The sequence below is a fragment of the Dermochelys coriacea genome, chromosome 2 (genome assembly GCF_009764565.3).
Source record: "Dermochelys coriacea isolate rDerCor1 chromosome 2, rDerCor1.pri.v4, whole genome shotgun sequence".
Lineage (NCBI taxonomy): Eukaryota > Metazoa > Chordata > Testudines > Dermochelyidae > Dermochelys > Dermochelys coriacea.
Window position 1 is genome coordinate 26,088,429 of NC_050069.1, and position 17,924 is coordinate 26,106,352.

At 40.1% G+C, this 17,924-nt stretch overlaps 1 protein-coding gene across 3 annotated transcripts in view; it reads left to right on the forward strand.

The window, feature by feature from the left end:
- The window catches only part of TNFRSF11B (TNF receptor superfamily member 11b), an 85,322-nt gene extending 68,478 nt beyond the window's left edge, over nt 1-16,844 (forward strand). For all 3 annotated transcript variants that reach the window (XM_043507405.1, XM_038390604.1, XM_038390603.2), the window contains 4 exons: nt 3,898-4,267; nt 12,964-13,158; nt 13,736-13,960; nt 15,739-16,844. In XM_043507405.1, the coding sequence (XP_043363340.1) occupies nt 3,898-4,267; nt 12,964-13,158; nt 13,736-13,960; nt 15,739-16,118 (1,170 nt within the window). In that variant the 3' untranslated portion in view covers nt 16,119-16,844. The remainder of the gene's footprint in view (nt 1-3,897; nt 4,268-12,963; nt 13,159-13,735; nt 13,961-15,738) is intronic.
- The last annotated feature ends 1,080 nt before the right edge of the window (nt 16,845-17,924 follow it).

Genomic DNA, 17,924 nt, shown 5'->3' on the forward strand with positions numbered 1-17,924 from the left:
TTATTATGTCTTCAGATGAAGACTGGATGCCTTTCTGGAAGACATGTGTAACTATAGCATCCATGTGACCATCATGGAGTCTGTTCTGTGGGCAGCTCCGGCCAAGAAAAGGTACACATAGGAATGCAGCAGGGAAACTCCCTTCCACCCCAGGGTGCTGGAACAATTTGTATAGTGGGGGTGCTGAGAACCATTGAACCAAACTGTCAACCCTGTATCTGATGGAAACCACTTCAAGCGAGGGGTGTGCTGCTGCACCCCAGCACTCCTAGTTCCAGTACCTCTGCTTCCACCTCAGAAACTCCTATTCCAAATCCTCCAGAGTAAATACACACACACACACACACACACACACACAGTGGAATAGTACAATGAATATAGGAAAGAGAAATATTTATTTATTGAGGGATGAATGGAGAAAAACAGGGGGAAAAGGTGGGGGAAACAGTAAAACAGGGTTACATCTAACACAAGGACCCATCAGGCTGGTGGTACCACAATATAAAAGGATAGACACTGAGTCTAGATTCAGAGGTTAGGAATCCTGGGTAGAGTTCCAGTCCAACAGTGCGTCTTGAGTCATCTTCCACACCAGCAAACTTTCCCCAGCAAACCCCTCTGGTGCCCTCTTCTGCTGCTCCACACAGAGCAACAACCTCCCCACTTAACTAGCTATAACTTCCTTCCTTATTCCCAACACAAGGTCACAAGCCCTAGTACTCACGGCCCCATGCAGTGCTGGGTGACAGTGATACCGAGACTGGCTCTGGTTTGGCCTTCTCGGGTGATTCCTTCTTGGCACAGTGTTCCTCCTGACTCCTGTGCTGGGACATCCCTGGTCAGCTGCTCTGTCTCTCCCAGGCTTCAGGCTGGTTCTTGGCTGCTTCTGTATGTGAGGGCCTGCTTGACTTGGGTCTCTTGTCTGGAGCTCCAGAAACACACACTTCCCTGTGGCTTTCCATATCTTAACTCCCCTCCCTTTGGAATAACAAGGCCTTCCTCTGCATCAGGTTTTAAAGGAATCATGCTCTCTAAACCCCAAGGGAGATACACAGGCTTTAGTCACGCACATGTTATTGAGCTCAATGAAAGAGTATCTGGGTGAAATTCTATGCCCTGTGTTATATAGGAGGTCAGACAAGATGATCTCATAGTCTTTTCTGGTCTTAAAATGTATGTATGAAACCTCTGCTGCCATGGGGGTCGTGTAATGGAGGCTGGGAGAGGCTAAGCCTCCCCAAACCTCGGCTAATGTTCCCCGCCACGGCCCTGGACTGTGGTAGGACTCAGTGCTCCTCTGGACAACCAGGACTCAGACAGGCAGGTGGACCGGGGTGGATTGGGAAGATGGGTGCGCCGGGGTGGCTTGGGCATGCTGGCCAGGTGGGGCTCAGGGCAGCTTAGGTGGGCAGGCCGGGGTGGCTTGGGCAGGCTGGCCAGGGCTCCTTTGGCCCCAGCAGATGAGAGTGGAGGGATGGAGTGGGGGCATGGTCTTGGGTGGAAGGGATGGGCCTCAGGTGGAAGGGGAGAGGCAGGGGGCTAGCTTCCCTGAATGGAGAGTTCATGCGCCATCCATGTGAGCTGCACTTCCATACGTTTTCTAATGGAGGACTGAATTAATCAGGGGAGGCAGAGAAAGCCTTTTGACCCCTAACAAGGCAGCAGTGACCAAAAGTCAGTACAATCTGATACATAGGTGCTGGAACTAGGGTCACTGCGGTGCTCCCACACCCCCTGGCTTGAAGTGGATTCCATTATATACAGGGTTGACAGTTTGGTTCAATGGCTCTCAGCACCCCCACTATACACATTGTTCCAGTACCCCGGACTGAATAGCTGTTTGGAAACCTACATGATAATCAAGTGATGGTCAAGTGTCCACATCTCCCATTGATATCAGTTTTGGTTTTGTGCCTGAAGGAGTTTTGCTTATGTAGAGTACACATCTGGCTCCCTTGAATGGAGCCTCAATACGGAGGCTAATGCTGAATGGGCATAGAATGTGAGATACCACTTATACCTGAAGATGGTTCTTCAGGTCAGGGTAAGGGCACATTGGTGGGATGGTGTGGAAGAAGCTTGCGTTGCCATTGCCTGTGTTACATTTGTTCTTTGTATCAACAGAGAACTATGGAGCTAGAGCTATTAATCCAGCACCACTGATGGACATCCAAATATACTTTAAATAAATAATGTTCTCCTTGTATAAAGCTTCATATTCAGTTCTCATTATAATCCATTCTAGAAGATGAATCCCTCAGTAACACACACATGCTTGTTTTCCACAAATAGCCACAAACACAGGTAATGCGTGTTTAATGTTTGTAAAACCAACAATATTTAAAAGAGTAGCAATGAACAGAATGCACAATATTTGGCTGGAGCAGAGTTCTGGGTCCCAGGGCCATGCCCATACCTAATGACATCACATGTATCACAGCACTTCATGCATGGAAGTAAACAAGTGCACTCATACATTTTGTGATGCATTACTGGAGAAACTGCAAAACAAAATTTGTATTTAGATGACAAAATAATGACATTCCAAGGGACGATCTCACAGCTGAGCAGGGTCATCCCAGATTAGCACTTCCTGAGGCCTCCAAGGAAACCTCAAATGACTGCAGGAAGTTGAGCTGATTATTCATTAGGTAGCTCCCAATATAGTGTTAGTATTGTTATAGGGCATGTGCCTTTTGGATAAGGTGTAAAACTGAGATCCCATGACAGGAAGCATTAGCCCTAGTGTTCTGGGGCATTCCATTTTGGGAGATTAAATTCTACCCTCCTAAAGCCTCCCTGTACTTTCAGTTAGCTGCAGCATTCTTCACATGTCTAAAACTATTGTTTAGTGTTGCTGTTGGATATTAAACAGCAGTTACATTTTATCACAGGAGTGGCTGAATGTCAGTGCTAGATTAAATGAAAGGCACTTTCAAAAAGCATGCTGCTACATTTATTTGATTGTTAAAAATAAATATAGGAAAGGAGTGTCCTTTGAATTTTGATCTATCTTTTTGGTACTAGTGCAATCTAGTAGTTTTTTTTCTATCATAGCAAAATTAAAATTGCTCAACAGTACAATAATATATTTATAATTTCTGTTGCACTATAAAAGTTTGCATGATGGTGGGGGATAGCTCAGTGGTTTGAGCATTGGCCCGCTAAACCCAGGGTTGTGAGTTCAATCCTTGAGGGGGCCATTAGGGATCTAGGGCAAAAACTGGCAAAAACTGCTTTGAGCTGGGGGTTGGACTAGATGACCTCCTGATGTCCCATCCAACCCTGATATTCTGTGATTCTATGGTTCACAATACAGATGGCCTGATTCTCCTCTCACTTACATCAATGTAAATCAGGAGCAATTCCATTGAAATTTGTGGGCCAGATCCACAGTTGGTGCAAACAAGCACTGCTCTTTGGCCCATTGGAGTTACACTAGTGTAAGTGAGAAGACAATCCAAATCCATAGTCCTGTTCCCACAGCATTTACAGTCTAAGAGCCCTATCCTACAAAGAACTGCTTAAGTGATTTGCAGGGTAAGTCCCTTTGTTAGATAATGAATGGACCCAGGAAAATAGAGGGGTATCACGGTAAAATCATGCTATTTAATTGGTTAGGGCTAGCGTGGACTTCGTTGGTTCCAGAATATTTTAATAGTTGTAATATGGAATGCCTGATTTTTTTTCAAATATTAAATTTTCTATGATAATGTAGCCACTGGAGAGTGGGAAAGTTGGTTCATATTTTTATATCGCTGCAGTACGTCTTTTTTAATGACTTTGAAGAAACAGACATGATTAGATACATAAACACATAGAACAGAACGTAGGTTTTTTTTGGCTGTGCTGTCTCATAGAACTAAAGAGAACAATATTTTATTTTCCTTTTGCTAGTTCTTGAATATCTATGTTAAGTGGACAACTCAAGAAACCGCTCCCCCAAAGTATCTCCATTATGACCCAGTAACATCTCGCCAACTGATGTGTGACCTGTGCTCTCCAGGAACCTATGTAAAACAGCACTGTACAGCTACAAAAAAGACTGAATGTGCACCATGTCCAGATCAGTACTACGCAGAGGACTGGAACAGCAATGATGAATGCCAGTACTGCAACGTAGTGTGCAAAGAGCTGCAGTATGTGAAGCAAGAATGCAACAGTACACAGAATCGCATCTGTGAATGTATTGAAGGGAGATACCTTGAGCTAGAATTTTGTTTAAGGCACACAGAATGTCCTCCTGGATTTGGTGTAGTACAACCAGGTACGTATCTGCTTTCAATATGAAACAGAATTAATTAGAGCTGTACAAAGCATTAAAGACTTGTGGCACTTAAAGATTAGGAAACAAGCTTGTCTGATGAAATTACAGACTAATAAACAGCAAAGTTAATGCAACCTGTTACCATTGTGACATTGCTTTGGACTATAGCCAAAGGAACATTTCTCAGTGGAATACTCTGCTCCTACTGAATATGTAACTTAATGGCAGTACAAATGTAGTAAATTGCACTCTAATGAGAAACATGATAGATAGCCTCTTTTAAAGGAACATTATCTGGGATACAGTATTTCTGTTCTTTTATTTTGAAATCTGCTGTTTCAAGCCACTGTGTATCTTGACAAACACCAGAAGCATTAACTGATACAGCACCAAGAGCATAATTATAACAATATTAATGTAGCTCTAGAGTCAGAGTAAAATGTGGTAATAATTAATTACCAGTGTCCTAAATGGGAACTGTAGGAGAAACCATTATTATCATCATCCAAAGACCAGCCAACTACTTCTTTGTCAGACAAGCAGGTAACATGCTGTATGTCTGAGAGGGATAAAGGCTATAGCGATGTTGTTTCCGTGGAACATTTTCTTCATTTTAGACAAAAGAAATTGTTAAGACTGAGTTCTTGTCTTGAAACAAAATATTTTGTCATCCTGCAAATGATGTGGCCCAGTGTCATGCCAACATTGAATGTGGCCTAAAAGAAATGGAAGCTGGCATTCTGACTAATCATAGTTACACCATATCCTGCATGCTACTGCATAGATCCATATGGCATTTAAATTGTTTCATGGGCTCTGATTGTGCAACAGGACCTATGTGCACAGACTTCTATGCCTTTGTTGAATCCCACTGAATTTTGGGTGTAGGGATCCATGCAGGCAAAATCTATGGATTTCTGGGATAAGGATCCATGCAGGTTTGGGGCCATATTTAGTATCACTGAATGCATCCGATGAAGTGAGCTGTAGCTCACGAAAGCTTATGCTCAAATAAATGTGTTAGTCTCTAAGGTGCCACAAGTCCTCCTTTTCTTTTTGCGAATACAGACTAACACGGCTGCTACTCTGAAAACTGTTAACTTTGAAACTCTAGTAGCAGAAAAACAAAGGATAATGAACGGGAATTTCAAAAGTAGTTAGCTTTGGCCTACCTCTATTCCTGTTGAAGCCAGTGACAGTTATATTATTGACCTAGTGGGAGCAGAGTTACGCCCCAGTGAGTATGTTTAAAAGAAGTGAGCTGAGGGCCCAAGTGGACCCAAAGTTTGAACATTCAGCTCCTTATGGATTTGGTATAAAAATCAGTCTTCCTAGCACTGAGTAATTATTTTGGAGTCTGTATTATTGTGCGTTTCACCTGAACAAAGATGTGAATGTATGCTGTATGGTTGTGGATGATGTAAATACACAGCAGGGTTTTATATGTGACCAGCAAAATATGTGTATTTGTACTTTTTATGCAACAGAACAGGGGGGTTAAAGAGTTATTGTAGATTCATGGTGGTGCTGTCCACATCTGGTCTGATTGATGTGGCTGTGCCGTGCATACTAGATTAAACAATTCAGTCTAGTAATCCATCAGTCAAGTAATTTGTCCTTTATTAAAACAAAGAGACTGTTTCTGACAGTAGCAGTAGCAGATTCACATGGCTATGATGTAGCCATGGTTGCCATAGAAGAGGCTTCTTTCTTCAGTGGTCCCTTGCAAGTCGTCTTCCTGTGAGTCAGTATGGGAGGATTTAGACTTCCTAAATCCCTCAGAATTGCATCTTCCAACCTCATTTGTGGTCAGTCCTGTGCTCTGCTTCCTTTGACCTCAGACCTACAAAGCTTCTGTAAAAGTGTATCTTCTGCACATTGGATATAATTCCATCATTGCTGTTATCTTGTTCTCAACTGGTGCAAGACTGCAACTTGCCAGGATTCTCTAAGTATCTCCTTGTTTGTGACAAAATCAAACCAATGGCGGTTAAGAATATACCATAATTTTTTATACTGAAAACTATTTAGTTTCCTCTCCCTAGTTATTTTTAACCACCATGTTTCTGCTCCATGAAACAATTGTCATCACTACTGCATTGAATACTCGTATCTTAGTTGTCACACAGACATCCTGCTTCCCAAACAGAGGTCTTTGAAGATGCTCAAATGCCATTGATGAAAGAATGATCCACCGTGTAACCTCTTCGGCTATTGAACTCCTGCGGTCAACCAGCTACTCAAATAGACAAAACTATTCACTCATTCAGTCTATTGCCATCAACATACAACATCAGCAGGTCATTCATTTCCATTTTATAGGAGGTATGCCTAGCTTTGATTTATCACCATTGATCTTAAATCCCATAGATTCTGCAGTTTGTCGCAGCTCTTCCAGCAGTAGCTGTAGTAGGTCAGTAGTCTCTCCAAGTAAGGCAATTTCACTGACATACTCAAGATCCCCTAAAGATGAATCTTTAAGTTTCACACCTTCTACTTTGACTTCAAGCAGCTTTGCCATCATATTGTCTATTAGAACATTAAATAATATAGATGAGAGACCACATCCCTGGAGTACTCCTGATTCTTCTGAAAACCAGTCTGTAATATAACGGTTGACCCTCATATAGCTACATTTATACTGGTACATGTCCTCCAGTAGGCCCACTAAGTCCTCAGGCACTCCATACTAATATAGTAGTATCCATAATTATGATCAATAAACTGGGTCAAAAGCAGTTAAAGTCTATACATGAGATGTTAACTTCCTTTGGTCACTCTAGTCATTTTCAATAACATTTCGCAGAACATCAAGTATCAGAGGGATAGCCGTGTTAGTCTGGATCTGTAAAAGCAGCAAAGAGTTCTGTGGCGCCTTATAGACTAAAAGACATATTGGAGCATAAGCTTTCGTGGGTGAATACATCTGTTAGTCTATAAGGTGCCACAGGATTCTCTGCTGATTTTGCAGAACGTATATTGCATGGACTGCAGGTTGAACTGTAAAGGAACCACACTCGTGGTTTTTTGGTTGAAATAGTATTTCAGTTACTTCAGTAGTATGATCATAAACACATTCCCTGGGACTGACAACAACAACATTCCCCTATAATTTGAGTAAGCTGATTTAAAAAAAAGAACAAAGAGTGATGCAGCCATTTTTCCAATCTTCTGGAATGTGATCAGTTTCCCAAACTTTAAAGACAACTCTGAAGCCAATGAACTAAATCCAGGCCTCCACTCCTTAGCAGTTCAGATGAAGTATTGTCAACACCAGGTGCTTTATCATTTTCTAACTGTTTGACCATAAGCATCACTTCTAATTGTCACCAACCTGTTTTCTACAGGGTTCATTTCTGGATTAAGTTAATGCCTTGATGGGGATCTGTTCACTAATTCACAATAATGCTCATGCTAATGCTTAAGTTGTGCATCAATATCGTGGCAGAACTCTCCATTTTTGTTCTTAACTGGAAGAAGCTGTGAGAACGGATGTCCCATTAGGATTTCAGAGTGTCAAAGACACACTTCTGATCATGTCTTTTAGAGGCTTCCTCAATGCACTGTGCCATATGAGTCCACCATTTCTTACAATCACTTTGACAAGCCCTCGTGACTACTTGTTCAAGACATTTCTTTTCCTGTATTGCCCATTTCCTCTCCTCATCACTTACTCAACTCTGACTTTCCAGTACATCCATTCTGCAATGCACCTCTTTTTTTTTTTCCTATAATTTGATGGTATCATCTGTAATCCAGTGTTGCTTTTTCATTTTCCTTAGTCCCAGTTGTTCTCCAGCAGTCTCTGTGATAGAATCCCGAAATAAAGAATCCCGTTCTTCTTTCACGGTACACAACTGGTTATCCAATATACAATATTTGTTGGAAATCGCTACCATGTAGCTATTAACAATTGCTTCAACATGAAACTTATCAACATTGAAGCATTTCAATGCAATACATACATCTCTGGCACTTTATTAAACAGATCATCATTGTTGCTATTAGGAGCAAATCAATATTCCTAAATAGACATACATCCCAGAAGAGTTTAGTCAAGAGTGTCTGAACTAGAATGTGATCCAAGATTTTATTGTCACCCAACCGATATCAAAATGTATACTTATGGGAATTCTTGTGCTTAAACCAGATACCATTAAAATAGTCCAATATCTTGATAGTAGCTGATGAAATACTACAGATTAAGACACAGGACCGGCAGTCAGAAGATATAGGTCGTATTCCCAATTCTGCTATAGTTTCCTGTATGATCTTCAGGCAAATCATTCAACCTCTCTGTGGCTCATTTTCCTAATTTGTAGACTGGGGTAATAATAGTCACCTCTTACTCAATATGTTCTTTGGCTTAACACGCTAATGTTTGTCAAGAACTTCATGATCCTTGGATGGAAGGAATTATAGAAACGTGCAGTAATAAGAATAGAGGCAGGTACAAACTTGAGATTGGTTACTGCCTAGAGAGGAGAATGAAGGGAAGGGGACACAAGGAAAACAAAAGGAATGTCTCGAAATAAGTCTTTTTCAACTGTAATGCCCCAAGTTGCAGAAACTGCTTTCCACGTCATGCTCATACAGAAGAGGCAAGAGATTAAAATACGTTGGAGCATTAGCTGAACTTTTAGAGCTACACTGATTCATTGGTATGCAGTTGCAGAAGCATTGCTAGATAAGAAGTTTGATGCAGTGGCTTTTTCAGCTAGGTTAGAAGAAGAGTCAAGGGGCCTGAAACAAGTACATAAGGATGTCCATTTGGAGACTCACCAAAAGAAGTCTGGGTTTGTGTGGGAAGCCTGTTTACTATAGCCATCAAGGATAATAAAATAATGGCTAACAAAACTGAAGTCATCCAATCCAAGACCAAGCCAAATCTGTTAGACTTCCAAAAGAAGACAATGAAGCAAATCACATAATCTTTTGGAGAGATGGGTTCCCAAACTACAAGCAAAGTGCATCACTAAACGGCAAGTAGGGCCTCAAACAAGAAACAGAATACAGACTCTGGCAACACAATAACTTTTAATCACTTCAGGTTTTTAAACAAGATAATTGCTGGAAAACTTAGACAGGGAACCAAATTTTGTTCTCAGGGACATCTAGGCAACATCACTGAACACAATGTGTTTGTACTGGTGTAATGAGGGTGGAGTGTGGCCTTAGTCTATCAAAAATAGGCCCTCATAATCAGATAGGGAAACAATGTGGGGTTCAGTGGCTGGGGACGCAGGCTGGAGAATCGGAATCTGACTACTGCTCCCAGTTGCACCCGCCTCAGTTTAACCGTGGGCATTTAACCCTCTGCTTCTCAGTTTCCGTATCTGTTACTGCAGATAAGGATAATTAACCATCTTTGTAAAGTGCTGTGAGATCCATTGAAGTATAGCACTATAAAATTAAGTATATTAAGTATATTTTTCTTCCATGATCTTAGTCCTGGCACCCAGGCTCTGAGGCATGCATTGGTGGCACTATAAATCTTTCTATGGCAAGAGAATCAAAGCAAAGGTCATCCTGCTGGCCAAATATTATCTACACCATCAAAGCATATTTATTCTGGGAAGTGACCCTACTGTCAGACTATTAGACGCTGTTAATTTAGCAGCCATCCAAGAGAGCTCATTGCACATTATTGTTTCTTTTGGATACAAAGAACTTCACCTTCCCTGGGACTGTCCTATATTGTACTATAGTATTTATAAGCCTCTTTGTCCTACAAATTGATTCTGGCAACTGGAAATTTCTTATTTTAATGCATTTTGTAAACTGATCAGATTGTTTCTCAGACTGGTGCTCTCTGATCTGTTTAATTCTTGTAATTTACTAAGGTTTGGTATTTTGTAGTTTTAATAACATATGCCTCTTACTTTTGAAATTCATTTGAACTAGAATATGAGTTCCTTCGAAGGACTGATAAGGAACTAGAATTGGGCCAAAATTAGAACCCCAAAAGCAAAAGTACCTTCAAATTGCAAAGAAGAACAGGAATTTAACCTGTCGACCTAAATCAGTCATTATATCTTTGATTCCAAGTCAGATCAAAACTACATGGAGCTTGTTTTCTGGTTTGAGTATGGATGCAATTGAAATCACACAGTAACATTAACATTCAGGACATTTCACCCCAAAATGACAGAAATTACATGAGATCACCTGATCGTGCAACATTTCTGCCATTTTGGACCATTTTGCAAGAACAGTCTTTGAGATCTGATCCTGTCAAATCCAAACCAAGCCTTTCGCCACTCTCTGACTATGGTGCCCCAATAATGTGGCAGGCTTCCTAGGAGAAATCCACTTGGCAGTTAACGCAGATCAAAGCAGTGTTAGCTCTCACTGTGCACTTTGCTATTCCCTCAAGCGGGTATCGGGGGGACAGTCAATGGCAGCACAAATTGTAAGTGGCTGGAGGAGCAGCGTACCAGAGGTGCCATACTGCTTTAACCATGTAGAACCTAGGACTCTGCTCGGTTTCCCAGATCACCTACCCTACTCCTTTCCCATTCAGAGGAAGATGCAGAGAAACTCTGCAACCTAACTGGAGTTTCCATGTACTTTGTCCCCCCCTGCAAGTATTTCTGGGAATGAGGACAATCTATCTCCATCTCCCAAAATATGGAGATGCTAATCTCTTTGGAAGGAACACTCTGAAAAAGCAGCATATCTGTGGTAGGGGAAAGTCCACCAGAAATTCTCTTAGCAATGGTAGTTGATGCTCAATCATCTGAAATGTGCAGATCTCTGTCAGTTGGAGTTTCATATTGTTACGGCAGCTGTCATTGCATAATATTAGCAGATTAAAAAGGAAGACCTCTGTGTAGACTTCTGTGGTGCATTATTCTGTCACTATCTTTTAGAGAGTTGGCTATTGCAAAATTAATTTTGTTTAAGTAATTGTACAGAATCACTTTTGAAGTTCAGATATGAACAAGGAGAGCTCTTGCTCTCCTGCACATGTTTTTACTCATTATCTAGTGAAAGCAGAAGTTCTGCGTTTGAGTATATATAAATATACTCTTTATTTCTTGGCTACTTGAAAACTCAGAGATTCATATCCTTTTGTTTCTAAGCAAGTTTTAGAAATGTAAAATTGTAGCAAAGGTGAATTTGCTTATTTTTACGCAAATCTCTGGGGATTTAGCTTTTACAGCAAGTACTCCTAAAATACACTAGATGGAGGCATTTTCAAATGCAAATATAGTCCTCGGTTCCAGCAAAGAGTTGAATCATAGATTATAGACTTCAGAGGGGTAGCCATGTGAGTCTGTATCAGCAAAAACAACGAGGAGTCCTTGTGACACCTTAGAGACTAACAAATTTATTTGAGCATAAGCTTTCATGGCTATAACCCACTTCATCAGATGCATCATGCCATGCATCTGATGAAGTGGGTTATAGCCCACGAAAGCTTATGCTCAAATAAATTTGTTAGTCTCTAAGGTGTCACAAGGACTCCTCGTTGTTTAGACTATAGACTAATAGATTTTAAGGTCAGAAGGGACCATGTCTTTAAGTGTATCCTTATTCAATGACGCATTTACTCATGTGCTTGACTTTGGGCATATACTTAAGTCCCATTGGTGTCAAGGAGACTTAAGCATATGCTTAAAGTTAAGACCATACTTAAATACTTTGCTGAATAGGAATGTACTGCTGAATTGGGGATACATTGTATGAGCTTTGATTTGAATCAGGATTTTCCTTTGATAGACTCTTCACAGTAGCTGCCTGTCTTAAGTTTCATACGTTAATTTTCTCCCTTTCAGTCCATGTGGTGGCAGTAATGTTCCATGTTGTCTCAGTTCTTTAACTGTGGGACAATAAATATATTTTTTATAATAGCAGTTGGGCAAATACTGTCTATATACTGTTCCTGATCATACATATTTATTAGATATTAGGCAAGTATAGAATAATATAATCAATCCAAGAAAGAAAGGTCAATATGTAATCTTGAATTTACCATGTTACTGAACAACAACTTACTTTTAAAGGCTTTGGAAACTCATTTAGTTTATGCAATGGCATAATTTGTTATAACTTTGGAAATTCATATTTAAGAGATTAAAATATGTATGGAGAAACTTCCACAAACGTGCATATATAAAGGAAGGGAGGAAAGTCACAATGGATGAATGGTTTTAATTTAAAGGCCAATATGTAGACTGTATTCAAATTATATTACAGAACACACATAAAAAGAACCACCTGCCTGCAACAGATTTAAAGAAATGGGCTGAATTCTACTCAGTTACAAACAGAGTAATTTATTTTAGTGATTGTCTGCACAGATGTAACAGAGCAGAATTTGGACCAATGTTTTGTGCCCGTTAATTGATTCTCAGAAAAAAATCTATATGGAGAAAAACTGAACGTCAGACACCTTTTGTAAATATTTGAATAAAGTCAAGTTATCTGGTGCTAATTTACAAATGTATGCAAGGGTGAGAAGCCAGTGTGTTTAAAAACATTATTTAACATACTTCTGTAGCATGAGCATCTGAATTTGAGAGAAAAGTTTTCAAAATTATACAAATATCTTCCAAGTGAGTGTTCATGTAGGAACGAGAAAGCATGAAAATCCGAAGTCATGGTTTATTTTTTGCTATTTCTTTCCTGATGCACAAAAACTCACACAGTATGTATCTTTTGTAAAAGGTAGTGGGTTTTGTTTTCTAAAGGCACCCCTGAGAGTGATACCATTTGCCAGAGATGTCCAGAAGGATTTTTCTCAAATGAAACTTCATCCAAAGCAGCCTGCCAAAAACACACAAACTGCAGTGCACTGAGTCATAAAATAGCACTGAAGGGCAATGCGGTTCATGACAATGTGTGTCATGAAAACACGGACACATCAACTCAAAAATGCGGAATAGGTATGTATAATGCCAAAGTGTAGTGTAAGTATCCCGACAAGCATTATCAAAATGGGATTAGCAATGGCTATGGCAAAAATTATTAAAACTGTTAGGGGCTCTGATACTACAGTGATGGGGAAAACTCTAAAGTCTAGTTACTGTCGATTAGATGAATATAGAAGGGGTAAGAAGCATATATTTCATAGCTCTAAAGACCAGTCCCTTATTTTAAAACGTTTTTTCTTTCAAATCTGAAACCCTCTATGTTTTGTCAGGGCCAAACAATTTCAGAAGAATTCAAACACTTGCTGGGATCATTTGGCTTATTTCACCAAATCAATTCCCTATCATTGCACGGAGCCTCAGGCGTTGGTGTTACCTTGGTCCCTTCGTTCTGTGTTTGTGGCACACAATAGTTTAATCTCTCCTGAAAGCTGTAATTCTAGCCTATCCAGGTTATTGGGGTCAGTGCAGGAGTAACTCGGTGGGGATTAGTGTCCTGTGATGTACATGAAATCAGCCTAGATGATCTGCTTGCCCCTTCTAGCCTTCACTTCCAGGATTTAACCTATCTTTTTCTCTGATTTGTTTTTAGATGTAACCCTATGCGAGGAAGCACTTTTCAGGTTTGCTGTTCCTGAAAAACTCACCCCTAACTGGCTGAATGTACTAAAGGACGGTTTGCCTGGGACAAAGATTAATGCAGAAAATATAGAAAGGATTAAACAAAAACATAGTTCTCAAGAACAGATGTTCCAACTGTTGAAATTATGGAAGCAGCAAAATAAAGAACAAGATATGGTCAAGAAGATCATTCAAGGTAATTCAGACAGCATAGCAAACACAGTTAGAAGTAACTTTTCAAATAGCACTTTTGTAATCTCCTGGAGCCAAATTCTGCCCTGGGTGGTGGGCAGACTGCTCACACTGATGCCAATGGGAACTGTGTAGGTGCAACTGTGGGCAGAATTTAACCCTTTATGTTCAACAGAAAGGACCAAATTCTGCCCAGACTCGCAGTCTGTGACCCTGTTGAGTATATGTATGGAGTGTAAATCAATTCCACTTTGGGATCATAAGAGTAGGAAATATTGTGATACTCAGGGTCCATACTGTCCTCATTTACACCAGAGCAAGAACTAAAGAAGTCAGTGGGAGCTGGGTATGTACAGATCAGGGGAAACCAGGTTCACAGTATATGATATAAGTAGGGCCCTATCAAATTCATGGTTGTGAAAAACACATCACAGACCGTGAAATCTGGTCTTTTGTGTGCTTTTGTTCTATACTCTACAGATTTCACAGGAGAGACCAGCATTTCTCAAACTGGGGGTCCCAACCCAAAAATGGGTTGTGGGGGAGTTGCAAGGTTATCGTAGTGGGGTCGTGGTATTGCTACCTTTACATCTGCACTGCCTTCAGAGCTGGGTGGCCAGAGAGTGCTGGCTGCTGGCCAAGGGTCCAGCTCTGAAGGCAGCAGCACAGAAGTAAAGGTGGTGATACCATACCATGCCACCCTTACTTCTGCACTGCTGGTGGTGGTGATGCTGCCTTCCAAGCTAGGCTTCTGGCCGCCCAGCTTTGAAGGCAGCACTGCTGCTGAAGTAAGAGTGACAATACCACAGTCCTCCTACAATAACCTTGCAAACCCCCACCCTCTGCTCACTAACCCATTTTGGGTCAGGACCCCTACAGTTACAACACTATGAAATTTCAGATTTAAATATCTGAAATCGTGACATTTATGATTTTTTAAATCCTATGACCACGCAATTGAGCGAAATGCACCGTGAATCTGATAGAGCCCTAGATATAACCAAGGCACTATAGGTGCTGGCTTGAGAGACGTAAACCCTTTAGATAGCCACGAAGAGGAATAGTGTGGGCACTGGCAATTCAAAGTCTCATACATACCCCTGCAAACATGCTTTTCTCTTCTTGGAAAGAGTATCCCTACTCATTCCTTCACCTTTCTGCTGAAACTGCCACCATCAGTGTCAAAGGGGAGCTTATGATGGCAGTTTTTGTGATGTTAACACTTGTTGCTGCAGTTTTCACTGAAAACTACCAAACCCTTTTCACATGAGCCACCATCAGCAACCCTCAGATTTGAATGACTTTTGTTCTACAAGGAATGGATTTGAAATGGTGTCCTTGAGAAACTGTTTTTAATTTATGTCTGTTTATATCATTGTAACATGTCTGTGCTGGAGCTAGTGCTATGTTGGAACTGAAACACCAGCTAAAATGTCTCGGCATTTCCTGTATATCAGGAGTAAAACAGTCATGTAGCGCAATGTTAGATTCAGAGCACTGCCTCATGTACTGTACATATGACAAGATGCACATTACAAAATTGTAGAAATAAATGTATGATAGCAAGTCTGTGCGTAACTTGGGACTACTTATATGAAGAAAGTTACACACATGCTTAAGTGCTTTGTAAGACAGAGGGTTAAAACAGCAATGATAAAGGGTTATTTGGAAATAAAACTTGGAAACATTTAGTGGGTACATGTCCTTTCTGACTTTAGAGTTTGTTTTAAGCCATTATAAATAGTAATGAATCATATGAATGTCCTTCCCTTGCTTTTATAGGTATTGATCTCTGTGAAAACAGCATCTTAAAACATATTGGCCAGGCTAATCTAACCTTTGAACATCTCAACATTCTGATGGTGAATTTACCAGGAAAGAAAGTAAGAAAAGAAGATATTCAGCGCACTATGAAGCTGTGCAAGCCTACGGAACAAATTCCAAAGCTTCTTAACCTGTGGAGAATAAAAAACGCGGATAAAGACACAATTAAGGCTCTGATGCATGGGCTAAAGCATTTGAAAGCCTACCACTTTCCCAGAAAACCTATCCAAAGTCTGAAGAGGGTGGTCAAGTTGCTTCACAGTTTTAAAATGTACCAATTATACCAAAAACTCTTTTTTGAAATGATAGGGAACCAAGTCCAATCAGTAAAAAAATGATCTGTCTCATTCAAGATATTTTTCCATTCATTCTCCACTATTTCCCCTTAATTACTGTTAGCAGTAATTAACATAGAACATCATTCCCCTACATTGTACGTGATTATTTATAGAAATGTATGACTGGAATGGCTCTAAACTCTCAGAGCTTAGAGCTTTTTTTTATTATAAAGTCACTTCTGTAAAAGCTATAATCATTTGATGACATTTAGGTCCTGATCTGCAGCCTTTGGCATCTAAAAGTACCACTGAAGTCATTGAGTAAGCAAAGAATGTTGGACCAGGCCTAATACAGTATTTACTATTTATATTCATTGATATAAAGGTTTTTGTTGTACATATTTATTAACTTAAATGGAAATTATATGAGACTTAAATTTAGAAAGAGAAATTAAATACAAACTATATTTTCAAGATAGACTAAAATGATCAAGTATATTTTTAAGCAGAAATTAAGTAGCATTTCCTAAGAGATCCTACTTTCTTTACTTTGTGGATAAATTTTTTAAATTGTTACTTAGTTTTATGTGTATAAGTGTGGTATCTTTTGGTAGGCATTGTTTAATTTATCCAAAGTTTTTAACTGAAATAGTATGAGAAATATACCATAAATGACCTGAATATTTAAATATTCTGTGAGAAAGTGAATGTACCGTATTTAAAAACTGGATGTTCAGATACGATTGTAGGATCTTATTTTATAAAACAATTAATTTTTTCAGCTTATCTTTTGTCTGTTTATGTGGTTTCTCTCATCGGAAATGGACAAACCCGACACAGATGTTTTCCTGCAGATTTTGCTCCCTGTTTTGAAGGCATAGGGCCTGTTTCTCCAGTGCCCCATATCTTGTGTAGTCACTGATACTTGAACAACATGAATGCAAAGGGATTAGATATCAGTATTCTGACCTGGTAGCATTGTGCACTCACTACACAGAGGTCAATGACTATACAAGGTACGAGGCAGTGGAGAATGAGGCTCATGGTGAGGCTTAAACAGATCTGACACAAGCAACTATGATCCCATTGAAACCTGATTTCAATTTGGACCATAGTAATCCTTTCAGAGTTCACAACCTTTGAACCTACCACAGATTAAGAATTCATGAAGGAAGGATGCACCGCCCTCAATGAGCTTGGAATGCCCCATTCCACAATGCCAATGCAAAGGGAAGGGTGAAGATATGGCACCACAACTATGCAGCTTCACAGGCCTAACTCTTGTGAGTAGGGAGCATGCAAAGGCCCTAGGTGCTATTAAAAGTCCATTTGCTATAACTGTGGCAGCCAATCAGCTTGGGCTATTTCAGGTGAAAGGACTGGAGAGGGTTACTTGCCTGAGTGCCCCTTTAAACCATCTATACAAAGCCTGAGCGACTAGGTGGGTGAGGTAATATCGCTTATTGGACCAACTTCTGTTGGTTAGCAAGCCACCCAGAGCTCTTCTTCGGGTCTCTAATATCCTGGGACCGACACAGCTACAGCTACACTGTGTATACAAAGCTTGTTCACTCAGGGTGTAGTGAGCCAGGGGAAGGAAAGGGACAGCAGCATTTAGTCTCAAATGAGATTTATTGTTACACCAGAGGTGATGAAATCTTTATACACATTAAGCAAAGAATGGGAAAGAGACTACTGCGATATACAATAGATGTGGAAATATGCACCAGAAGTAATTTCCTTCTAGAGAACTCAAAATTGAGGTGTGTTTATAAATGTTTGTTGTTGATGTTTAAGTATGCAGGAATAAATTCTCCTTGATATTCTGAATGAGATGGATTAAAATCTAATTTAATGTAGCTCTAC